This window comes from Cervus elaphus, chromosome 17 (genome assembly GCF_910594005.1).
Source record: "Cervus elaphus chromosome 17, mCerEla1.1, whole genome shotgun sequence".
In the NCBI taxonomy this organism is placed as follows: Eukaryota; Metazoa; Chordata; class Mammalia; order Artiodactyla; family Cervidae; genus Cervus; species Cervus elaphus.
Genome location: NC_057831.1, coordinates 21261246 through 21286273, shown reverse-complemented (window position 1 = coordinate 21286273; position 25028 = coordinate 21261246). Strand labels below are relative to the sequence as shown.

Here is a 25028-nt window from a genome sequence, read left to right as displayed (position 1 = left end):
GTGGTCCTCACATGCAATTCAAACAATATACAAAAACATAAACCAGAATGTAAAAATGATCAGGAATTCCAGGACTCAATGATAATCACTGTTTACATGGTTGGAAACATCCTTTCAGACATCAGTTTGGACACTTGCATATCAAAACACACACATATATTTTATAGATAAACGTAATCAGAACCACACATGCTATTTTGTAACATACTTGTTTCATTCAGCAGTCTGTTGGATGTATTTTCATGACCACTAACACTTCTCAACGTTTTTCTACCATTACTGATGCCGAGACACACATGTTTTGGGTATTGTCACCTTATCTGCTTGGAATAAATTCTTAGGAGTGGAACTGCTAGGTCAAAGGATATGCATACTTAGAATTTTGATAAAAATTGCCAACTTAAAACCAAAAAGTTGACAGTGTTCTAATTTTCATTGCCACACACATTGTTTGAGCTAGTATGCTGCTACGTCATCTTTACAGCTGAGCATTTTTGGTTTATAAACAACAGTGAAGGCCAGGTACCTTTGGTTTCTTCTGGCAAGTTTATATTCATTAGCTGCTTCTTTTTAACCCTTATCCATATCTTTTGCCCTTTTGAAAAAAATTATGGCTTGTCTTTTTCTTATTGTTTTATAAAACCTCCTTTTATCTATACGTTGCAGCTGATTTTCTCAGTTTGTCTTTTGCCTTCTAACATTGACTAAGGTTAAAAAGTCAAAACTTTCTTTAAGGCTTATTCTGTTGTTTTGGCCGGATATATCCAACTTTGTGGATTCTGGGTTTGGCATCTTAACATGTACCCCACGATTCCCTTCATCAGGGGTCATCTTTCATTTTCCTCCTTCATGACTTTTTATTAGATACTTGCTATTTGTCAGGTCCTGTTCCAAACACTTCATTAGTATTCTGATGTAATCCTCTTGCTGTTCTCGTGCAATCTGGAAATTTCTTAGTAATTCTGTAAGAGTAGGAATAACATTTACGGTCATGATAAAAAGCTGCTCTTGATTCATTGCTAAATATATTAAAGTATTTTTGGTGTGTTTTTCACTTAATTTAAGCTAGCTGCATTGACGCACCCTCTTTTCTGGCAGATATTCATTGTTAATACAATGTTTATTTACATAATTATTCAAATATTGATTTTTAAATGCACGTGGCCTCAGACTCTATCAAATATCTACCCTCCTTTATGGTGCAGTCCTAACTCCTAGTCTTCAGAAAATTTTATATACCTAGCGCACTGCCTCCATAATTTCTCTCTCTCTGTACCTAATTTTGCCATCCATTTTCGGTAATTTCAACATTCAGGCAAATGATCCATACAGCCTCTCACTCAGTTCTTTGACTTGTTCATTATATTCAATGAGCTTTCCTCAACTTTCCCATCTCAGCCACTCTCTTCAGGGGCGCATCCTACAACCATCACTACCAGTAACTTCATGCCCTCTGGATCAGAATTCCAAGCTTACCTTTCTCTAACCCCCATGTCCTCTCTTTCAGCTCACTCCCACTGGTCCTGTCTTCAGCAATTTCTAGAGCAATTTCTCCAGCAGTGCTGCCAGGACCTCTCAGCTACTGAGCTCACCACTGCCTATTCACGTGTTCATCAAGCCCACACCTGGTTTAGTTTCCATGGCACCTTCATTGTAAAATCACTCCTTGCAGATGAATTCAATTCCCTTTTCTTGCTCTCTTTCATTTACTTGCCTGAAAAAAAGCTGCCTTTAATGAAGTTCAATTGTCTTTGTACTTTCTACCTTTACCGTATACAGCTGAACCAATCTCTTTTAAAATTCATAACCATTTTCTTCATGTGGGGCCCTCGTAATGTCTCTGAAAGGACTCTTTCGTATCTTCTTCTTGCTCCTCACACCTCAAACACTCTCTTTTTTCTTCTAACTCTCAGTTAGCATCCTCTTCCATCATTTCATGGAGAAAATAGTCACAATAAGAAGGAGCACACACTCTTCAACAAGTCTAAACCTACATGCATCTCCACTCATATAACCTAGCTGGTGGATCCTGCTTCTAATTAAGGAGAACGTCTCCACTACACAGGATTTTACCCTCTCAAGATTACTCCTGAATGTTGGTCCTCCCGGTGTCCTTTCTCTGTCCTGTGTAATTGATGTTACTCTGCCTATTGGATGGGTTTTTCTCATCATCATCGGCTATCTTAAAAAACACAAACAAAAACTCTCTCTTGATCCTAAAAGAATTGTCTATATTCTCTGTCTTCTTTCTCTTTTTTAAGTTGACTCTCAAGTATTTAATATGTGTAAAAGCATATGTGACTGAAACATGTTTTAAAATACAATTTACCAAAGCTCTGTCCCTTGATGAGTTAATGATCAATACAAAAAAAAAAAAAAGACTACATATACAAGAAAATGCCTTCCTTTGAATTAATCATCTTTTTTTTTAATCAAATGGAATAAGACATTTGTTTAGACTGTTTTCAATTTTAAACCATCAGCAACACTGGTGAATTAAACTGGTGCCACCAGAATACATGCCGTTGCTGAGCTATACACCTGGGTATGCTCTTTAACTTTTGCTTGTGTTTTCACTTCTGTTGTCTTATTTTTTTTGCTTCCTGTGTAACTGTTAGGAACAATGCTAAGACTTGGTGCTTCAGACCACGTTAAATAAAATGTTTGTGTTATGTAACATGTTTATTTACTTGGCATGTTTAACTTTGGCTCTTAATACTTTGAATTACCATTCTCATAATTCTGACTAATATTTCCTTTGTCATTCTATTTATAGCTTGTTGATTTTTCACATCCGGCACTTCCCAATGTTCAGTTGTCTTTCAGTGCTCTCTGCCTTCCTCTTTGTGGAATTTAGCTTCAATCCAGTAGTCTATGTCCTCTCTACTAATGCTATAATAGCAATCGTTGGGGGTTTCTCAGAAACATGGTTTCTCATGTCAGATGCACCTTTTCCCCACTTCATTATGCTTTTAAGCTTTGGTTAAGTAAAACACATGTTCAGGAATTCAGAGGATTCTTACAAACATCTCTATGCATGCTGAGGTAGTTAATTTACACCACCAACCCATTAACTTTACCACCTTGTCCTTGTACATTCACTCCTATCTGTCCTGTTTCAATACCATGAACTTTGCACATAGGCCACCTGTCATTAGATAGTGTCAAAATTTAGACATTAATACATAGTTTTCATGTTACTATGGAAATGATCAAACCATGCTTAGCTAAACCAGAGGCAGCATAAATAAATATTTCACATGTACAGGTTAGGCTGGAGGGGACTTTGGGAAGTCATGTGATGGATGCCTTCTCTTGCTGAGAAGACTCTTCACCGCATTGTGCTCCCTCCATGTCTCCTCTCTCTGCAGCTGATTCATGTCTTTTCAGCCCCAGAAGAAGCAAGCCAGTTTATAAGAGTGAAAATTGGAAGAAGGAAGTTGAAAACTGAGAAAAGCCCTCTGCTTATCTGAGTGAACTTGCTTGAGTGAATCAGGGTACAGACGACTGTCTGGAATAATCTAACAATGGAACACAGTTTTCTGTGTAAGGAAAGGACCAACAAGTGATTGAAAAGAATAGTCAGAGGAATTTAAATACATGTTTTTACTTTTTTTTTTAATTTGTGAAATACACAAAATACAAAAATACCAAAGATCTCAAGGACACAGTAACATCTTACAGTTATTCAGTTTCATTTTCTAGAGGCAAACATCATTAGCAGCTTCTTTTTACCCTTCCAAGGATATTCTATTTATGTGTATATATTTGAATATACATTTAGTCTGTTTTCATTTATGTAACAAGAAAGTTATGTGTATTTATTTTGGATTTGTTCATATCTGTTCTAATTGTGTGAACTTACACTTGACTTTTTGTATTTTATGAAAAGAGGACAAATCATTTTGTCATGGCAAGAGCTCAGTTGCAATTTCCTGTTAAAATTGGGATGCTCTTTATGGCAGCAACTTTGTAAATAATTTTCATTTGAAAAAATATATAGAAGAAAATAAACACTTATAGCTTTACCACTTAGAAATAAGCATTATAAATAGTTTATTGTCTAGACATATATGAACATACCCAAATATTTCATGATACTGTAATCATACCATATATATATACCCTTATGGAAACTTTTCCCCCTGAAAAGTTTATTTACATGTTTTATTTTAAACCACAAATAACAAGTACTAATTTAAATGGAGAAATATTTTATTTTCTGTATTGAAGGACCATACATTTGAGAACAATATCAAGCTCTCTCTGGATGGAGGGCCCTCAAGTGGAAAATGGTGCCTACCGGTGTATTCATGCAAGTCTAGGTGTTGTGATGGCAACTGTACTGTGTGACATATGTGGCCTATGACGCACTGTTCTGACATCCTACCAAAACCCTCTCCTTCAGGATCCAAAGTGGGTACGGGCAGGCCTGGAATAGGAGAACACAAAAGACAAGGAATTGAGACAAATCCTTAACCTGCCCTTTGTTTTCAAAGTGCAAGAGAGGGAAGGGACCACGAGGCCCAGGGAATTCAGCTTCCTGCTCCTCTTCTCCACCTGAGTGAAGCTGCTCTAGCTTAAACTATGGCATCAACCCTGATAGAGAAGCTTATGCGTAAGGAGAGAACATAGAGTAGATCAAATCATCTCTGAAAGGAGCCAGGGAGGAGGAGGATGTAAATGCAAGACAGTAATAAGAATACTGTTCAAATATGGCAATGCCATGGAAATCTGTATGTGGGTCTCCCAGGTGGAGCTAGTGGTAAAGAACCCACCTGCCCATGCAAGAGACATAAGAGACGTGAGTTTGATCCCCGGGTCGGGAGGATCCCCAGGAGGAGGGCATGGCAACCCACTCCAGTATTCTTGCCTGGAGAATCCCATGAACAGAGGAGACTGGCAGGCCATGAACCGTAGGGTCACAAAGAGTCGGACATGACTGAGTGACTAAGCATGCACACAGCAAAAAGATGGTCATGGCTCAGTTGCTGTCCTGTGAATTTTAAGCTATAGTTATTACATTGTAGTTTGATGAATGATTTTTATTTTCCTTTGGAGTTTGCTGTATTTTTTTTAAAGTATCTATTTATTTATTTTGGCCATACTACGTGGCATGTGGGATCCTAGTTCCTCAACTAGGGATCAAACCAATCTCTGGAGTGGAACCACGAAGTCTTAACCACTGGACCTCCAGGGAAGTCTCAAGTGCCCATATTTTTAAGGACTCCCTCTTCACCAGAATGAGTCCGTTGCTGTCCTACATGAAAGGGACTGCAGCTTCAGTACATGTTCTGGGAATTTCTCAAGCTTGCCCTCTCATCTGAGGTCTCTGGTTTGACATAACTGGTATCTGCCTTGACCCCTCAAAGCTGGGTTCTACCTCAATATGCAGCCCTTGGATGGCTCTTTGGGTGAAAGGTGCTCCCAGGAGTTAGAGAGCACAGAGGCTGTGTAGCAGACCCACTGGACAGCCTGCTTGTCTCTCAATTTTAGTTTTGCTCCTTGGATGCACTCTCTGAGATTACCCTTCCAAAACCACCACCAAACTCTTCACTCAGTCATGTCTGACCTCTGTGACCCCATGGACTGCAGCCTGCCAGGCTGCTCTATGGAATTCTCCAGGTAAGAATACTGGAGTGGGTAGCTATATTCTTCTCCAGGTATTGAACCCAGGTCTCCTGCATTGCAGGCAGATTCTTTACCATCTGAGCCACCAGGGAAGTCCTGAGATTACCTTAGTTCTGTCTGAATCTCCTCCCTAATCCCCATTCAGCCCAGCTCTTAGACATCCACTTCTCCTTAAGAGGATTTTAGACAATGACATGTAATGAAATTTTACCAATCTCACTGAACAAAGAGCAGAATTATGATCATGATAATTCACTAAAAAACAAGATAAAAGAACCAGTACAGAAATATTTTATCTAAAAATTATTAAAAATACCCAATTTTCACTTATAGATCAATGTATATCATTTATATATATCTTATTTATATTTTTCATTTATATATTTCATTTATAGATTGATATATAGCCACCAGGGAAATCCTTATGGATCAATAGGTACATAAATTAGACTTCTCAAAGCTATTTGTTAAAACTTTGCCTACATAACAAATAGAGGAAATCATAGGTGAGCAAATATTTTTTGTCATGAATTTTGAAGTGTCATAGAAGGACTCTTGTCAAAATTGTCTTCTCTAGCTGTCACCTCCACTAAAAGACTTAAACTGTTGCCAAAAATAAGTCATTCATTTTTAACAGGCAACCACATGATTTTTTCCCCTCCTGTTTTTTTTATATTATCCAACTACTCTTTTTTTAAGAGCCCTTTTGGTTCATAGCAAAGTTGAGGGGAGATTTCCTGCATTGGCCTGACACCATGTATAATTTCCCCCATCATCAATATCTGCCACCAGAGCATTAGTTTTGTTACAACTGATGAATATTAGCCCACTGATATATCATTACCACCCGAAGTCCATAGTTCACGTGATGGTTCACTTTTAGTGTTATCCCACAGACAGAGGAGCCTGACCGGCTGTGGTCCACGGTGTCGCAGAGTCTGACACAACTGAAGCTACTTAGCATGTGCACACACGTGGAATCTTACAAACGTAAAATGACATGTCATTATGGTATCATGGAGAGTATTTTTACTGCCCTAAAAATCCTCTCTAATTCCCAGAATGTCCTACAGTTGTAATCACACAGTATGTAGTCTTTTCAGATTGACTTCTTTCACTGAGTAATATGTAATTAGGATTCCATCTCATCTTTTCATGGCCTGATAGCTCATTTTCTTTTAGGACTGAACAGTATTCCATTGTTTGGATGCACCACACTTTGTTTATACATTCACCTACCAAGGGGCATCGTGGTTGCTTCCAAGCTTTGACAATTATGAATAAAGCTGCTAAAACAACATTGTGCAGTTTTGTGGGGACATGAGTTTTGAGTCCACTTGGGTGAAAACCAAGACACATGATTGCTCGATCATATGGTAACAATATGATGAGTTTTGTAAGAAACCACCAAATTGTCTTCCAAAGTGAATGTACTATTTTGCATTTCTGCCAGCAATGGTTGAGAGTTGCTGTTGCATTATATTCTCACAAGCATTTAGTATTATCAGTATTCTGAATTTTGGCCATTCTAATGGTGTCTCATTGCTTTAATTTGAATTTCCCCAGTAACATATGATGTGAAGCATTTTTTCATATGCTTATTTGTCATCCAGAGATCTTCTTCCGTGAGGTGTCCATTAATACTTTTGGCTCATTTTTTAAGTGGGTTGTTTGTTTTTCTGTTACTGAGTTTTAACAGTTCTTTGATATTTGATTAATAGTCCTTTGCCAGATGTGTCTTTGGGAATATTTTTCCTAGTCTATGGCTTGTCTTCTCATTCTCCTGCTCTTTCATGGTTTTTTTTTAATTTTAATAAAGTCCAATGTATCAACTATTTCTTTCATGGATCACACCTTTGTTGATGTACCTAAAAAGTCATTGCTCTACTCAAAGTTATCTAGTTTTCTCCTATGTGAGGTGTTTTTCTTAGTTTTGCATTTTACTTTTAGTTCTGTGATCCATTTAAGTTAAATTTGTGAAGAGGGTAAACTCTGTGTCTAGATTCATTTTTTTTTACACCTGGATGTCCAGTTGTTTCAGCACCACTTCTTGAGAAGACTGTCTTTGCTCCACAGTATTTCCTTTATTCCATTGTCCAAGATAAGTTAACTATATTTGTATGACTCTACTTCTGGGCTCTTCTATTAATCTATGTGTCTCTTCTTTTACCAATACCATACTATTTTGATTTACTGTAGCTCAGTGGTAAGTCTTGAAGTCATATATCCAACTTTGTTCTCTTTTAATATTGTGTTTGCTATTCTGGGTCTTTTGTCTCTTCAAATAAACTATATAAACTTTGAAATCAGTTTATCAATATCCACAAAAGAACTGTTGGAATTTTGATTACGCTTGTATTGAAGCTATAGATCAAGTTGGGAGGAACTGACATCTTGATAATGTCAAGTCTTCCAATACATGAACATGGACTGTCTTTCCATTTATTTAGTTCTTTGCTCATTAGAGTTTTTAGTTCTCCTTGTACAGGTCCTGTATATATATTGTTAGATTTATATCTAAATATTTCATTTGGGCAATGCTAATGTAAATGGTGGTGTGTTTCTAATTCCAAATTCCACTTGTTCATTGCTGGTGTATAGAAAAGCAATTAACTTTTGTCTATTAACCCTGTAACTGCAATCCTGCTGTAATCACTTATTAATTCCAGGAGGATTTTTGGCTGATTATTTTGTATTACTACATAGACAGTAATGTAATCTATAAGTAAAGACAGTTTTATGTCTTCCTTCCCAATCTGTATACCCTTCATTTCCTCTGTCTTAGTGCATTAGCTACAATTTCCAGTACAACATGGAAAATGTGTGATAAGAGGGAACATCTCTTGCCTTGTACCTGATCTTAATAAATATGCTTCAAGCTTCTCATCATTAAGTTAGCTGTAGGCTCTGTATAGATATTCTTTATCAAGTTGAAGAAATACCTCTCTATTCCTAGTTTAATGAGAGGTTTTTAAAATCATGAATGGACACTCAGTTCAGTTCAGTTCAATCGCTCACTCATGTCCGACTCTTTGCAACCCCATGGACTGCAGCATGCCAAGCCTCCCCGTCTATCACCAACTCCTGGTGTTTACTCGAACTCAAGTCCATTAAGTTGGTGATGCTATCCAATCATCTCAGCATCTGTCATCTCCTTCTCCTCCTTCCTTCAGTCTTTCCCAGCATCAGGGTCTTTTCCAGTGAGTCAGTTCTTCACATCAGGTGGCCAAAGTATCGGAGTTTCAGCTTCAGCATCAGTCCTTCCAATGAACATCCAGGACTGATCTCCTTTAGGATGGACTGGTTGGATCTCCTTGCAGTCCAAGGGACTCTCAAGAGTCTTCTCCAACACCACAGTTCAAAAGCATCAATTCTTCTACATTGGATTTTGACAAATGCTTTTTCTGTATCTATCATATGATCATATGATTTTTTTTTCCCTTTTTAATCTGCTGATGTGATAGTGAAAGTCACTCAGTTGTGTCCAACTCTTTGTGACCCCATGGACTATACAGTACATGGAATTCTCCAGGCCAGAATACTGGAGTGGGCAACCTTTCCCTTCTCCAGGGGATCTTCCCATCCCAGGGACCGAACCCAGGTCTTCCACATCGCAGGGGGATTCTTTACCAAGTGAGCCACAAGGGAAGCCCACTGATGTGTTGGATTATATTAACTGATTTTTGACTATTGAACTGTTATTGCATACCTGGGATAAATCCCACTCAGTTATACTGTATAATCCTTTTTATGTATTTTAAAATTTGATTTCCTAATATTTTGTTGGTGATTTTTGCTTCCCTCTTCATGAGAGATACTGGACCATAGTTTTCTTTTCTTGTTTGGTTTTGGAATTAGGATAATTCTAGTCTCATAGAAACTCCCAGCTACTCTTCGTATATCTGTTAACTTCCAAATTTTTCAGATTGTATTTTAGGTCTCAAACATATTCCACCTTAGTTGACTAACCATAACTTTCTTAAACATCAGCCTCATCTCTTCCATGAAATTGCCCTGAACTAAGTAGAATCAAGATATTGATTTTTCATAGACATGTCTTATATATGCAAGCAATCACCATACTCCATTCATAATATGTTCTATCAGTTCAGTTCAGTTCAGTTGCTCAGTCATGTCCGACTCTTTGCGACCCCATGAACTGCAGCACGCCAGGCCTCCCTGTCTATCACCAACTCCCGGAGTTTACTCAAACTCAAGTCCATCGAGTCAGTGATGCCATCCAACCATCTCATCCTCTGTCGTCCCCTTCTCCTCCTGCCCTCAATCTTTCCCAGCATCAGCGTCTTTTCAAATGAGTCAGTTCTTCAAATCAGGTGGCCAAAATATTGGCGCTTCAGCTTCAGCATCAGTGCTTCCAATGAATATTCAGGACTGATTTCCATTAGAATGGACTAGTTAGATCTCCTTGCTGTCCAAGGGACTCTCAAGAGTCTTCTCCAACACCACAGTTCAAAAACATCAATTCTTCAGCACTCAGCTTTCTTTATGGTCCAACTCTTACATCCATACATGACTACTAGAAAAACCATAGCTTTGACTAGATGGACCTCTGTTGGCAAAGTAATGTCTCTGCTTTTTAATATGCTGTCTAGGTTGGTCATAGCTTTTCTTCCAAGGAGGAAGCAGCTTTTAGTTTCATGGCTGCAGTCACCATCTGCAGTGATTTTGGAGCCCAAAAAAATAAAGTCTGTCGCTGTTTCCTTAGTTTTCTGAATGTTGAGCTTTAAGCCAACTTTTTCACTCTACTGTTTCACTTTCATCAAGAGGCTCTTTAGTTCTTCTTCGCTTTCTGCCATAAGGGTGGTATCATCTGCTTATCTGTGTATTAATGTTTCTCCCTGCAATCTTGAGTCCAGCTTCTGCTTCATCCAGTCCAGCATTTCTCGTGATGTACTCTGCATGTAAGTTAAATAAGCAGGGCGACAATATACAACTTTGATGTACTCCTTTCCCTATTTGAAACCAGTCTGTTGTTCCACGTCTAGCTCTAACTGTTGCTTCTTGACCTGCATACAGATTTCTCAGGAGGCAGGTTAAGTGGTCTGGTATTCCAATCTCTTTAAGAATTTTCCAGTTTGTTGTGATCCACATAGTCAAAGGCTTTGGCATGGTCAATTAAGCAGAAGTTTATGTTTTTCTGGAACTGTCTTGCTTTTTTGATGATCCAGTGGATATGCTCTATAATATATCAAAATTCAACACACACATAGTCTTGTAAGATATTATAATTGGAGGAATTTGTAAAGGTCATCCCTCTATTTTTTTTAACAGTTGCATGTGAATTTACCATTATTTCAAAATAAAAAGTTAAATTTAAAATTTTAATGCCCTCATTTTTTTTCTTTCTCTTTTAAAACTATATTATCCTTTTAATATACATGTAAAATTTTATATGCAAGAATAAAAACCTTTTCTATGACTCTACCTTATTTACTTTGCCAAACTTTCCAATTAATTCTCTTTTTATTGTGATTTCAGGGAGGAAAAGACTACATTTTTAGAACAAGGATATATATTAAGTTGTTTATAAGAAAATTTTTACTATTTAATAATCTCCCACATATGTTGGCTCTTTCTTGTGCTATGCTTAGAATACTAGAAATCCTTCTATATTTTAAAACAAAGGGAGGGAAAAGCCAACTAAGGTCCCTCTGTCCACTTCTACCTCCTTCTCAACCTAGTCCTTTCCCCTGTAGAGTCCATCACCTCCTATGATCAAACTTCTCAGTAACAAGACTTCACAGAGTGAGTGCAGAGATAAAAGCCGGGCTGATAATGTAAAAACAAAAGCTGCCCAGAGAGTCAGAAAACACAGCACTTTATTTTAATTGCTATATTAAATAAAAATGTGAGTAAATCAAAGCAATTCCTACTACCTATAATTGAGATGCTGGGAGCAATGACTCAGAAATGCATTTGAATTTCTGATTCTGCTTTGTACTGACTTTTCTGAGCTAATGTGCTGACTTTAAAATACTATACTTTTGCTGGAAATCTGCTAGAGGCATTGATACACATATTCTTCAATCCTCTGAATATACTGATTTTCGGACTTCACTAGTGGTCCAGTATTTAAGAATCTGCCTGCCAATGCAGGGGACATGGGTTTGATCCTGGTCCAGGAAGATTCAAATGCTGAGGGGCAACTAAGCCCGTGTGCCACAGCTACCTACCGAGTCCACGTTCTAGAGTCCACAAACTGCAACTACTGAGCCTAAATGCCCAGAGCCTGTGATTGCAACAGGAGACGCCAGGGCAGTGAAAAGCCCATGCACCACAACTAGAGAGTGACCCTTACTCACTGCACCAGAGAAATCTTGCGCTCAGCAGTGAAGACCCAGCGCAACCAAAAATACATACATATATACATTTAAAAAATTTAAAAACTTAAAAAAGTACTGATTTTCATAGTTACTAAGATCACATCACAATGAAGAATCTCATGATCTATATGGCCAGATTAGAACTCCCTATTCTTTAAGATCAAAGACTTCATTTTTACACTCATTGTGGAATCTCAACATTTATTACATCATCTGGACTTTGTTCCTCCATTATAAGGTCAAATAATTGATGCCACTTAGAAAAGGGGGGAAGAAAGTCAATGAAGTTTTCCTCATTTTTTAAAAAGTTTGTCAATCAGATTGGAAAAGGCTATAGTTGTGGAACATTAAATTTAAAAATAAAAATCACATAAGTAAACAGTGCTGCCAAGCACAAGGTCACTGTGTTAATATACAATATGTAACTGACATTGAGTCATCACTGTTCAGATTTTCCCTGGGAGGGACCTTTCTGTTTTGTCATCTTGGAAGACAGTTTGCTGTCAGATTGGATTCAGATTTAGTTGGGTATGGAAGTGATACATCAATATTCCAGTATATGAAACTTCTTTTTATAGGTAAGAAAAGCTCTTATCTTTGCTTGTTCAGAAGGCCTCAGCTCAAAAAATAAGGGATTTTAAAAATTCCTTGAATTACAGTTTTATGATGGAAACTCTCCCCCTGTTCGTTACATTTTTAATCTCCTCATAAGCTTCGTTTTAAGGCAACTACAGTTTTCTCTAAGTTTTATAATCTGTTGTCCAGATCGAAACCTGATAGGCCAAGTGAGGAGATAAATGAATGCATTTTCCATTTCAGTGCAGGGGCTGAAAAGCTCAAAATTGAAAAAAGGAGAGATGTGATACGCAAAATCTATTTTAATATCTAGGAAAGTCATCCCTTCAGCCTGAGTAACAAGATCATGCTCATCATCTCACTGCTCAGAACTAAGATGCATAAAGCACTATTTTAATTTGCATTTATCTGTAAAAATAAGCAACAAAATTTCAGTGGCTCTGATTATTATAATGATGCTATTAAACCTCTCTAACAGGATACCAGAGATGTGGAGCAACTTTCTGCATATGTGAGCTAAGCATAGATGAACATTGCTGTGCCTATGGCCATGAACCCTGGATTCCAAAGAAAAAATACTAGGTCAGAAAGGAAGTATATATTGGGGAAACATGTATTTACTAATAACACTTATTTAGGGTACTTTAGATTCAGACAAGATCATTGATTACATGAGTTAATAATTTGAGGCTATTTGGAGTACACAAAGACATGTGAGACTCATCGTTCATCATTGAAAGACTAGTTAGAGGTGTTAAGAATCCCTAGTTAGAGGTGACAAGATTCATAGCTATGAAAAGATAACTTGGAATGCAAAGCAACAATTGATAAGTGCAGACAATAAATGCAGTAGGAGTTCACAGAGGGGACAGATCACTTCCAGATAGATTAAGCAGGCAATATTTCATGTAGAATGGAACATTTTAGTTGAATATGCAAATTAAAACATTAAATGTTTGTAAAGTGTCTAGGCCCTTTGTTGAATGCTGCATGGAAATCATGGAAATTTATGTCATGATCCTGCCCTAAAAGAGTTTATAATATGGTCAAGAAAATGACTCATAAACACATAAAAAGCTAAGTAACAATCAAAGATACGTTTCAAGGCAGTGCTAGAAATGATCATGACAGAAGGCAGTTTGTTATTAGTTATGCTAATTACTTATGCGGTAAACAGTTGCTTTAGACATTAACAGAAAAATGATACCAGCATTTGATAGGAAAGCTATCTCTTTTTGTGTCCCAGGATTCTACATACCCATGTTTTTCTCCTTACTATTCCAAAGACTCCTCCTCAATCTTTTTTGTCTTTTTTGCAGGTTGATCCTTACCTGTAAATGCTGAAGTAGCTCAGGGTTCAGTCTGCGGCCCTCTTCTCTCTTTTGCCTCCATTCATTCTGTTGAGGATCTGATCTGGTTTCATGCCTTTAAATTGTATCTACATGCTGATGGTTGACAAACTGTATCTCCAGCCTGGACATTTTCCCTGAAGGCTTGCTTTGCTTATTTTTATCTCCCCATTCAAACCTCTACATGATCGTCTACAAGACAATGCAAATTTAATGTTAAACCGGAGTTCCTAATTTTCTCTTTACAATTTGCTCCCCTTACAGTCTTTCTCTCCTCAGTAGAGACGGGAGTTGCTTGGGCAAAAACTCTGGAGTCATTCTTGACTTTTTCTTTCAAACTGTCTATCGAATCTATCAGCAAATGCTATTAGCTCTGCCTTCAAAATGTACCCAAAATCAGACCACTTCTCACCTCCTCCTTTACTTCCATTCTGATTCTAGAACCTATCAATAACCACCTAGATTATTATATCTGCCTTCTGTTTGCAACTCTTCTCCATCCTTGTTTCAACCAAACAGTAATTTTTTAAAAATATTAGTCAGAGCCCATCCCTCTTCTACTCAAAGCCATCCAAAATGACTTTTCATCTTACTAACAAAATCTAACATTTTTATGTGACCTACATGGTGCTACATGAGATAGTCCTTCACTCTCTCTGACCTCATCTATTTCCACATTCTTGCCTTCTTGGTGATCCTTAGGCCAGGGGCACCACTGTTTCAAGCTCTTTGCTCTTGCTGTTTTCTTTGCCTTAAATATTCTTCCCCAAGATAACTTCAAAGCTTACTCCTTCACCTCCTTCAAGCCTTTACTCAATAAAATATTCCCTGGCCACCTCACGCTATCTTACACTGGGTTCCCTCAAATAACTCCAATAGAAAGATTTTAGAGCAAGTTGTTTATTGGGGAGATGACCCCTGGAAGGGCGGGAAGGGAATGAGAAATGAGCCAGGGAAAGGAAGACAAATAGGGAACATTTGTAAGCAGATTACTTCTGTGGCCACTTGGGGCTCATATCCTACTGGGAGCTCAAGGACACTGTATGGAACATGCCTGACGGTTGGCCTGTGTGCAGGGTGTCAGCCACCATTTCCTGTTAGACCTGGCTTGACGGATGCTCCTGGTCTTTGGTTCTGTTCTTGAAAATTAGAACTCTGCAACTGTGTTATTAAGGGGGAAATAATTGGTCAATGTTGAGTCAGTCCTTTCTAATATCAGTGATTTCTTTCAGATATTAGATCTGAAGGAAATAGATGTTCTGTTGAAAAGATTATAATTTTGTTTGTTTGGTTGGTTGTTTCTGACTGGTTGGTTTTTATACCTAATAAGCTCTGAGTCTGAGTGTGCAGGGAGAAGAAAGGATAAACATACAAGTATACACACACACAATGAATACTCAAGTGATCAAAACACAAAAATGTTTACACCATTAATTGTGCTCAGCAAGAAGCCCTTAAGTATAATTTGGTGCATAAAAATTTTACATTTTTTAAAATAACTTCAGTGATTCAAACAGTTTTCAAATTATTTTCTCTTGTGTTTTCACAATATAACTCGGTGTTTATACTTTTAAAAAGATTTTCTAAAGGGTCACAAAATTTACGAACTGTCAACTCAGAAGGGCTATTCCTCGCAGGATTATTTGTCCTCTGAACATTTTATATAAAATCCTGAACAGGAAAGGACAGGAAGCCCGAAGAGCACCTCCAGCCCCCATCAAGTAACTCTTTCCTGCCTGTCCCTGAGTTAAGGCAGATTCGAGAAACAAAGCAGGAACCGTGGGTCGACTTTCCACCTTTTATCCAAGATATCAAATTGAGCGTCTTCCTTTCATGCTATTAGTCAAAATAAAGTTTGGGATGAACTTCTCGATCCTCTTCCTTTGTCAGAGGCCTCCAGAAGCTCTCACATTTGACCGCAGTCTCTGGTCTGATGAAGACTCTCCTCACTCACCTCTCTTGGCTCTGCTCCTCCTCTGGCTCATCCTGAGGGGTCTGTCCCAGGGTCCCAGCCTTACTCCCTGCACTGATCAGGCCTTTCCACGTGAATGTCTCCCAGCCTGGGACTGTTTCCGGGCAGGTGTCAGGTAACTAGGGCATTTAACTGCGAGATTAGTGAAAAGGCTTGCTGTCTAGCTGTGATAGCGACTCAACTTGCAGTTTGACTCAATTAGCCAGTTTAGAGTCTAGTTTCACAGCAGGAAAGTTCACACATACAAATCAGTAGTTTTGAGAAACCTGATGAAATAATGGCTAGTTTACCCTGAAAAGCTTTGCAATCTAGAAGCCAACCATCTGAGTAAATGCCATCGTAATTAGATAATTATCCCAGCCCTGCGGTTGCCAGGGCCTTCTGCCAACATCATCCTTCCCCACTTGCTGCAGTTTCTGTCTCACAAGGCTTCCTCTTCTCACTTGCCTCACCAAAACATAAAACTAGACCTGGTTCTTCCCTTTCAGAACATCCCCACTGGGTCCCCGCTTCCTAGAGTTGTTTTTAATACATTTTCACTGTTCTTCCACTCTCACCTGTTAACAGTTAAAATCTTAATATCATTGGGCTTTTAGCTTTCAACATTAATAATGAAGCAAACTAATTTAGTGACTGTGCCCAGGCTTCACCATAATGCTGTGCATGGAACTGGCTTATAGGAAGGACAGATAGGACCCATGTTTTCTGAGATTGAGTCAGATGATGTCCAAGGTGGATTTCCTCTATATGAACTCTAATACAGGGTCCAGAGTTGGACCTTATATTGAACCTACTGTGTGTGTGTGTGTGTGTGTGTGTGTGTGTGTGCGCTCGCTCAGTTGTGTCTGGCTCTTTGCAACCCATGGACTATAGCCCACCAGGCTCCTCTGTCCCTGGAATTTTCCAGGCAAGAATACTGGAGCAGGTTGCCATTTCCTACTCCAGGGGATCTTCCCAACCCAGGGATTGAACCCACATCTCTTGTGTCTCCTGCATTGGCAGGTGGATTTTTATTACCACCTGGGAAGCCCATATTGAACCTAGACTTATTCTCAAACCACATCAAATAGAAATATTGAAATCTTCTCTAGAAACAATTTCCAGGGAAACATTTGGATGGTGGCAATCACCATAGTCCTCAAAAGCAATGCTGTTTATTTTCTTCCTTCTTCTAGAACTGTTGTATGTATATACATTGAACATTAAAGTTATGTGATTTTGATTATCAAATTAAAAGCTTAAAATACATTTCCACATTGAGGTCAGGGCAGTAATATCCAACTGTGGGGTTTTAATTCATTGGCTTTTAGAAGAAAACAATGTAATTGCTAACATAATTTGCCAAGACTTGTTAGAAAGCCTTAAGAAATATTAATAACTTTAGCTCAATAATTACATTTAACAAATTTATCATAAGGAAATAATCAGGGGGTGTGTGAATATGGTTTTAGCCAGAAGAGCTGCTTATAATAGTGAAAATAGCAATCTATCTAGATTTCAAAGATTTAATGACTGATTAAGTAGACTACAGTATTTCCATGTAATGTTGACTTTTAAAATAGTGCGATTGTGAAAAATTAATGACATGAAAAGATGTTCATATTATACTAAGTTGAAAAAACTCAACTTAAAACGTGGTTGAAAGTATGTAAATCTTTTGTACAGTTGTACACACACAGAGAGAAAAACAATATGGCAGGACATACCTCACAATGTCAGTGGTTATTTCTGTGTGGTAGAATTATATGCAATTGCATTTTCTTTCTTTTAGTTATCTGTGTGTGCTAAGTTGCTTCAGCCGTTATCTATCTCTTTGCAACCCCATGGACAGTAGCCTGCCAGTCTCCTCTGGCCATGGGGTTCTCCAGGCAAGAGTACTGGAGTGGGTTGCCATTTCTTCTCCAAGGGATCTTCCTGTTGCAGGGATCAAGCCTATGCCTCTTATGTCTCCTGCATTGGCAGGCAGCTTCTTTGCCACTAGAGCAGCCATTTTTCTACAGTGTACATGAACTACTTTGCTGAAAAAAAATTTTTTTAAGGGTTTGTTTCTCAACTTCTTTTCAATGTTCCCTTTTAAAGGTGTTTGTGGTTGGGGTTTGCACAGCACCTGAGAAGGTTTGGTTTTTCCTGTCTGTGACTATGTTTAGGTTGAGTGTCCCAAGGCTCATTAAATAGAAGACAACAAACAGGGATTTCCCAGCTGTAAATGAAGGGGGAAGTGTAGCCTTTGTTAGCAAATGTTCCAGGTTTAGTAATGGCCAAACTGAGCACAACAGTTTTCTTTGCAGATAAAATTTAGCAGAAAATTATAAAATATCCACTAAATGTGATATTTTGAACAACCAAATGAGATGATTTTGATTTCTTTTCTTTAAACAATTTTGATCTCCTCACACTTGTGACTCAAGGCCCAGGAGAGTGGAGAAAAAGGATATTTCTTGATGGTTTCCACAGAGAAAATAGATCATTTCAATTGTAGTGATTCAATTCAATTCAAATTGTCAAACTTTTATTGAGTAACTATGTGGAAGTCTAGCACTGTATTAGAAACAGTGGGGCATTCAAATAACTCACGAAGACAAATGTCCTGGAGGAACTTGCAGCTTTTACATAAAGACAGACAAATTAATAAATATCTCCTAAATATAAAATGGGCTTCAATATAAGCACTGGGTCATCAGAACAAGAGTCATGGTAGCTCAGGAGAGGGAGAGGTTAATTCCAACAAAGGGAGCGGGAAAGATTTCTTAGAGGAAGTGAGATTCTGGCTCACTTCTGAATAAAGAGAAATGTATTAGTCCCCTGTTAGTTACAGGAAACAAAATTCCAACTAGCTTGAATTTTAAAAAGCAGCTCATCAGTTTCTATAATAAGGATGTCTTGCTTTAGGCAAGGTAGATACAGGCGCTAACATGATGACGTCAGATTTAGTTTCCATCTCTGTGTTGACTTTGCAGCAGTCAAATTCTCCACAAAGATGACTGCTGAAGACAGAAACTTATATTCTGAGGGCTGGTAATATAGGCCCTTCCATTTCCCAACAACCATTGATTAAGAGTCAGTGAAGATTCTCACTGGCTCTGCTTAGGAACCTGCCATCCTAGGCAAATTGCTATGGGCAGTGGGTCACATGCTCACCTCTGGAGGGAGTTGGGCAGGGGCAGGGACGAGGACTGACAATTCCACCAGATCAGGTAGAACTGGGGAACTATGGCTTCTCCCAGAAGCAACAGAAAGTACAGGGAGCTGAGCAAAACTACTGGACAAATACTACCATTACCATATTTCATTCAGACGGGCAGAGTGTTGTAAGGTATATGAGGGCAAAGTCTTTGTGAGCAAAAGAAAGAGCTTGGGCTGGGATGTGAATGTGGGAAAATGCAAAGTAAGTTTTGAAAACAGTGAGTACAAGATGCTGGTGGTGACAAGGAATTCTACACCTATGATTACAGTCTCTGAATTGAGAAAATTTTAATGATGTTTTTTCTTTTACTTAGACACTTATAACTGAGGAGTTTTGCATATACATGCAATCATACATACAGCAATTATTTAAATGTAATGGGAACTTATATTTGAAGTATATCCTATGAATACTTTTGTGAAGCAAAAAATTAAACTGTCACCAAAACACTGATTTTAATGTTTCTGTCTTGTATTTTCAAAAGATTTTATATTGACTTTGCTTAGAATAATGTATACTTAGACTAAATCTCTTTATCAAAAAAGTGAATTTTATTTCATTTAAAATATAACTCAGCCTAGGCTGAGTACTGCCCATTTCTAGTAAATAATAAATGTACACAAATGCTTCCTTGAACTTATGTCAGTAATTCTAAAATCATCTACCAGTTTTAAAAGCCTATTTGGATGAGACATTTGTTTGTTCCTTGGCATAGTAGAGACTAAATGTGAATTCATCTCATGATTCATAATATCCCCATGGGCTATGGTGATATTGGTGATTGAAACTGTACCAATTGATGTTTTAATCCTTTCTGTCCTTCAGAAAGGAAAGAAATCAAAACCTATGTTTTTGTTATTTAGAATTCATTGCATCAAGCTCAGATTGTAGATAGAATACAGAGTTAGATCCTTACTAAATGAATTTAAAATATAAATTAGATATGTGGGATTCTGACTTTGAGAAATAAATTGTAGAGGTGACAAATTGGTGAAAACTTCAAGCCAAAAAATCCAAACAGAGATGATGAAGTATTCTATTATTTGTAATTGCTGGTCATGGACTGTGGCATAGAAATAAAAGGTCAATTTCCAGCTCAAACTCTGTCTTGAACGTCATAATTTGGGGCATGGTAACTCTCTTCACTCTGCATGAATTTCCCTGTTTTCACACCGATTCATATTTTACAGAGAGGTTGGAACAATATAGGAAATAATAAATATGAAGCACTTTATGTTCTTCAGAATGAAGACCCCCAAATAAATGAAATAACAGTGAGGTTGTTGTTGTTGTTCAGTTGCTCAGTGAGCCTGACTCTTTGCGACCCTCACGGACTGCAGCACGCCAGGCGGCCCTGTCCATCACCAACTCCCGGAGCTTGCTCAAACTCACGTCCATTGAGTGGTGGCATCGGTGATGCCATCCAACCATCTCATCCAACCATCTCATCCTCTGTCGCCCTCTTCTCCTCTTGCCATCAATCTTTCCCAGCATCAGGGTCTTTTCCAGTGAGTCAGCTCTTCACATCAGGAAGCCAAACGATTAGAACTTCAGTTTTAGCATCAGTCCTTCCAATGAACATTCAAGGTTGATTTCCTTTAGGATTGACTGGTTTGACCTCCTTGCTGTCCGAGGGACTCTCAAGAGTCTTCTCCAGCACCACAATTTGAAAGCATCAATTCTTTAGCATCAGCCTTTTTTATGGTCAAATAATTGGGTACACTATATGAAATACTTCCTTATAAAACAAGTAAATTAGGGATGAAATTTGATACTTTAGAAGGATTCATTTCAAAATATGATTTTACAGAATGTTAAACTAGCACATCTAGACTCCATCAATCTAGAAAAAATTGACTCATACAGAACTTCTGTAAAACATATTTTGCACTATGCAAAGTTATGCCTTTGTGATTTAATTAATGCTCGATACATAGAAAAGAATGTGTTAAATCAGTGGTACTCAAGAGATATGTGTCATTTAAAGTTATAATTAACAAAAAGTCATATGATTGTTATCTGCCTTTTAGATATTTTGTATAATACTAAACATACTTACTAATATAAAATAAAGTCTTGAAAACCCATAGATATTAGGCAGAAGAGCCATGTGTGCCCTGTCTTATAGTGTTCTTGAGGACCAGACTAAAAGATGGTTAAAATCCATATATCCAGCCAGAATATATTCCATAGGAGGCAACTGACATAGTCACAAAATTTTAAGCAAGGTGCAAATATGTAGTATTACTTTCATGTTTAATACCAGAACATGCTGATCAACTTGGGCTTCCCTAGTAGCTCAGCTGGTAAAGAATCCACCTGCAACCTGGGTTGGGAAGACCGCCTGGAGAAGGGAAAGGCTCCTACTCACTCCAGTATTTCATGGACTCTGTGAAAGTCCATGGAGAATTTCATGGACTGTATAGTCCATGGGGTCACAAAGAGTCAGACAGGACTGAGTGGCTTTCACTTTCATCCTGATCAAACTAATATCCATGTCCAGTTGGGGAACAAGGTTTCAAGAATGGGATCAATGTCCAAAAAATGATGAGATAAAAAATGAGCAGCCTGCCTCCTCCCTGCCTCCTAAATAGATCCAACACACCTGAAGAAACTGTTGTTGTTCAGTTGCTAAGTCATGTCCTACTCTTTGCAACTCCATGGACTGCAGCATGCCAGGCTTTCCTGTCCTCCACTATCTCCTAGAGTTTGCTCAAATCCACTGAGTTTTCACATCCACTGAGTCGGTGATGCCATCCAGCCATCTCATCCTCTGTCGGCCCCTCCTCCTCCTGCCTTCAATCTTTCCCAGCATCAGAGTCTTTTCCAATGACTCAGCTCTTTGCATCAGGTGACAAAAGAATTGGAGCTTCAGCATCAGTCCTTCCAATGAATATTCAGGGTTTATTTCCTTTAGGATTGTCTGATTTGATCTCTTTGTTGTCTAAAGGACTCTCAAGAGTCTTCTCCAACACCACAGCTTAAAAGTATCAATTGTTTGGCACTCAGCCTTCTTTACGGTCCAGCACTCACATCCGTACAGGACAACTGTAAAAACCATAGCTTTGACAATATGGACCTTTGTTGGCAAAGTGATATTTCTGCTTTTGAATATGCTGTCTAGGTTTGTCATAGCTTTCCTTCCAAGGAGCACACATCTTTTAATTTCATGGCTGAAGTCACTGTCTGCGTGATTTTGGAGCCCAAGAAAATAAAACCTGTCACTATTTCCACTTTTAATATTTGCCGTGAAGTGATAGGATGAGATACCATGATGTTCATTTTTTTTTAATGTTGAGTTTTAAGCCAGCGTTTTCACTCTCCTCTTTCACCCTCATCAAGAGGCTCTTTAGTTCCTCTTCACTTTCTGCCATTAGAGTGGTGTCATCTGCATATCTGAGGTTATTGATATTTCTACCAGCAATCTTGATTCCAGTTTGTGATTCATCTAGCCTGGCATTTTGCACAATGTACTCTGCATGTAAGTTAAATAAGCAGGGTGACAGTATACAGCTTTGTGATACTCCTTCTCCACTTTTGAAACAGTCAGTTGTTCCAAGTCCAGTTCTAACTGTTGCTTCTTAACTCACAGAAGAAACTGATGTTGAAAGCATTGAAAAGAAGCGGTAATTGTTGGCCTTCATTTCCAAGAATTCTTCCAGGTCTGTCTCTTATTCTATATCCTGTTCCCAAATTCCCTTCATTTCTTGACTCTTTTTCTTCTGATCCTTAGGTGAACTTGCTGTCTCTCTCTCACCCCTAATTTTGTCAACCTTGTTTTGAACCAGTAATTCTGTTTTTCATCTTTTAAGCTTCTCCGTGATTTGACTATCGATGACTTAGTTATCCACCTACTCCTCGTGTACAATAAACTATGAATAAAAGACATCTGCTCCTTTTCCCTGTGGCAGCCCAGTGGAGCCTGAACCAAGATGCTGTTTGATTATGAAATGAGATCTGGTTTAAAATCAACAAAAAGATTTTGAGTAGGCTTCAGGACAATCTGACACATAGCTCGTCTTGCTCTTCCTGGATAGGTTAGGATCATTGGCCATCCCTTACTAATCATCCAATGCCTGTGACAGAGATTGGCCTCCATTGCAATTCTTGGTACATAAAAGGACTTCAGGAATTATTTAGTAAAAGAATGAATAAATTAGTCACTCAGTTGTGTCTGACTCTTTGCAACCCCAAGGATTATAGCCTGCGGGGCTCCTCTGTCCATAGAAATTTCCAGGCGAGAATACTGGAGTGGGTTGTCATTTCTTTCTCCAGGGGATCTTCCGGACCCAGGGATCAAACCTGCATCTCCTGCATTGGCAGGCAGATTCTTTACCACTAGGGCCACCTGGGAAACCCTTTTGAAGGTGTGCATGAATTTATAAAATATGATGAATCTTTAATTAGTAGAACGTATTTGGTGAAGATTTCCATTCACATTTCTTTTAAGGAAAGAAAGCAGGAAACAACTCAGCACATCTACTTGTCATCGCTTTCAGAACATCTGTGGTTTTAAAACAACTTTGAAAATAGTCACTTGCCTAGAGTAAGGTCTGACTTCTGCTGCATAAGCAGTAAAATGTTCTAAATTCACATGTACTCATACATACCCTCATAGACGGCAATTAATAAAATACCAATTATGGAGCCCAAATCTTCTTCACACTTTGGTTCTTACAGGGGGATATATAGGCTTATACTCAACTCATTAAAATTAAGTCAAAATAAAGAAAAAGAGGAAGGGAACAACAGATGCACCGTCCCAATCTCTTGCATGAAAAGCTGCACATTTGCTCTAGGAATCCCAAATAAGAATATTTACAGGAGCAGCTGATGAAAGCAGCATGGGCTGGCATATAAAACGCTTACTGTTTAGTGGGAGGACACGTCTTAAATAGCAGGCATCTCTCTCTCCATCAGCCGGAGCTCAGCGTTTGTGTTTCTTCAGGTGAGCTCAGCGTTTGTGTTTCTTCAGGTTGATCGGCTGGATGTGGATAGCTTGTTTAGCAACATTGAATCGGTGCATCAGATATCAGCCAAGCTGCTGTCATTGTTGGAAGAGGCCACGACAGACGTAGAACCAGCCATGCAAGTAATCGGTATGTTTACTCTCTTCTCAAGTTCTCCAGTACAACAGGAAATAATATTTTAATAGCCTCCCATTGCTTTGGTTTTATGTTTCTGACTCACCAAGCTTCCCAGGAGATATATAAATGCTAAACGCATCTTAGGGCTCATTGTAATTACACACACTCTGTATTTATTTTCACATGGGTTTATATTCATTTGCTGAAGTCCCTCAGTATCACTAAGCACCCCATTTACTTTTTTAATCTCCAATCTTTCAACCTCTTTGCTTTCCAGATGTTCTCTTATTTAGTTTTATGGCTAACAGTTACTTGATTCTTAAAGAATTAAACATTTAAATACTTTAATAGCTTTACTGATTTTAATCACAATGTCTCTTATTCATCTTATGACTCAGAATCCACCGATTTGGGGATTGTAACATTTGCAAGGAGAGTTTACATGATTATTAAAACAACTTAACAACTACTTTTCCATTTTCTCTATATTGTTTGCTTTTCAGATATGTTTCTACTCTCACAAAGTCATAGATTATTTTCTTATTCTGATAAGATTTTGAAAAAAATTACAGAGAAATCACTGGAAAAGTGTTGGGTCAAATTTTTGTTCCCTCTATATTCTCCATTCATTGGGCATTTATGTATCAAATCACATAATGAATATCTATTAAGCAGTAGCATATGCCAGGATTCTTAGGAGCTTCAAAGGCATGCTGTGCTGTGAACTACTTGAAGGCAATTGCCACAACCAAGATACCACAGACACAGTGCCATATAGGCCAAAATTTTTTTTTTAATGTGTTGTAATCACTTTTTCTGTTTCACACAAAATATTTAACATATGCTCATTACAAAATATTAAAACAATTTGGGAGTATACAGTGT

General features: G+C 38.1%; 1 protein-coding gene across 1 annotated transcript in view; it reads left to right on the top strand.

The window, feature by feature from the left end:
• Positions 1-25028, top strand: part of ARHGEF38 (Rho guanine nucleotide exchange factor 38) — a 147074-nt gene that overhangs the window by 44695 nt on the left and 77351 nt on the right. The window contains exon 3 of the mRNA XM_043870902.1: positions 24032-24155. Coding sequence (XP_043726837.1) covers positions 24032-24155 — 124 coding nt within the window. The remainder of the gene's footprint in view (positions 1-24031; positions 24156-25028) is intronic.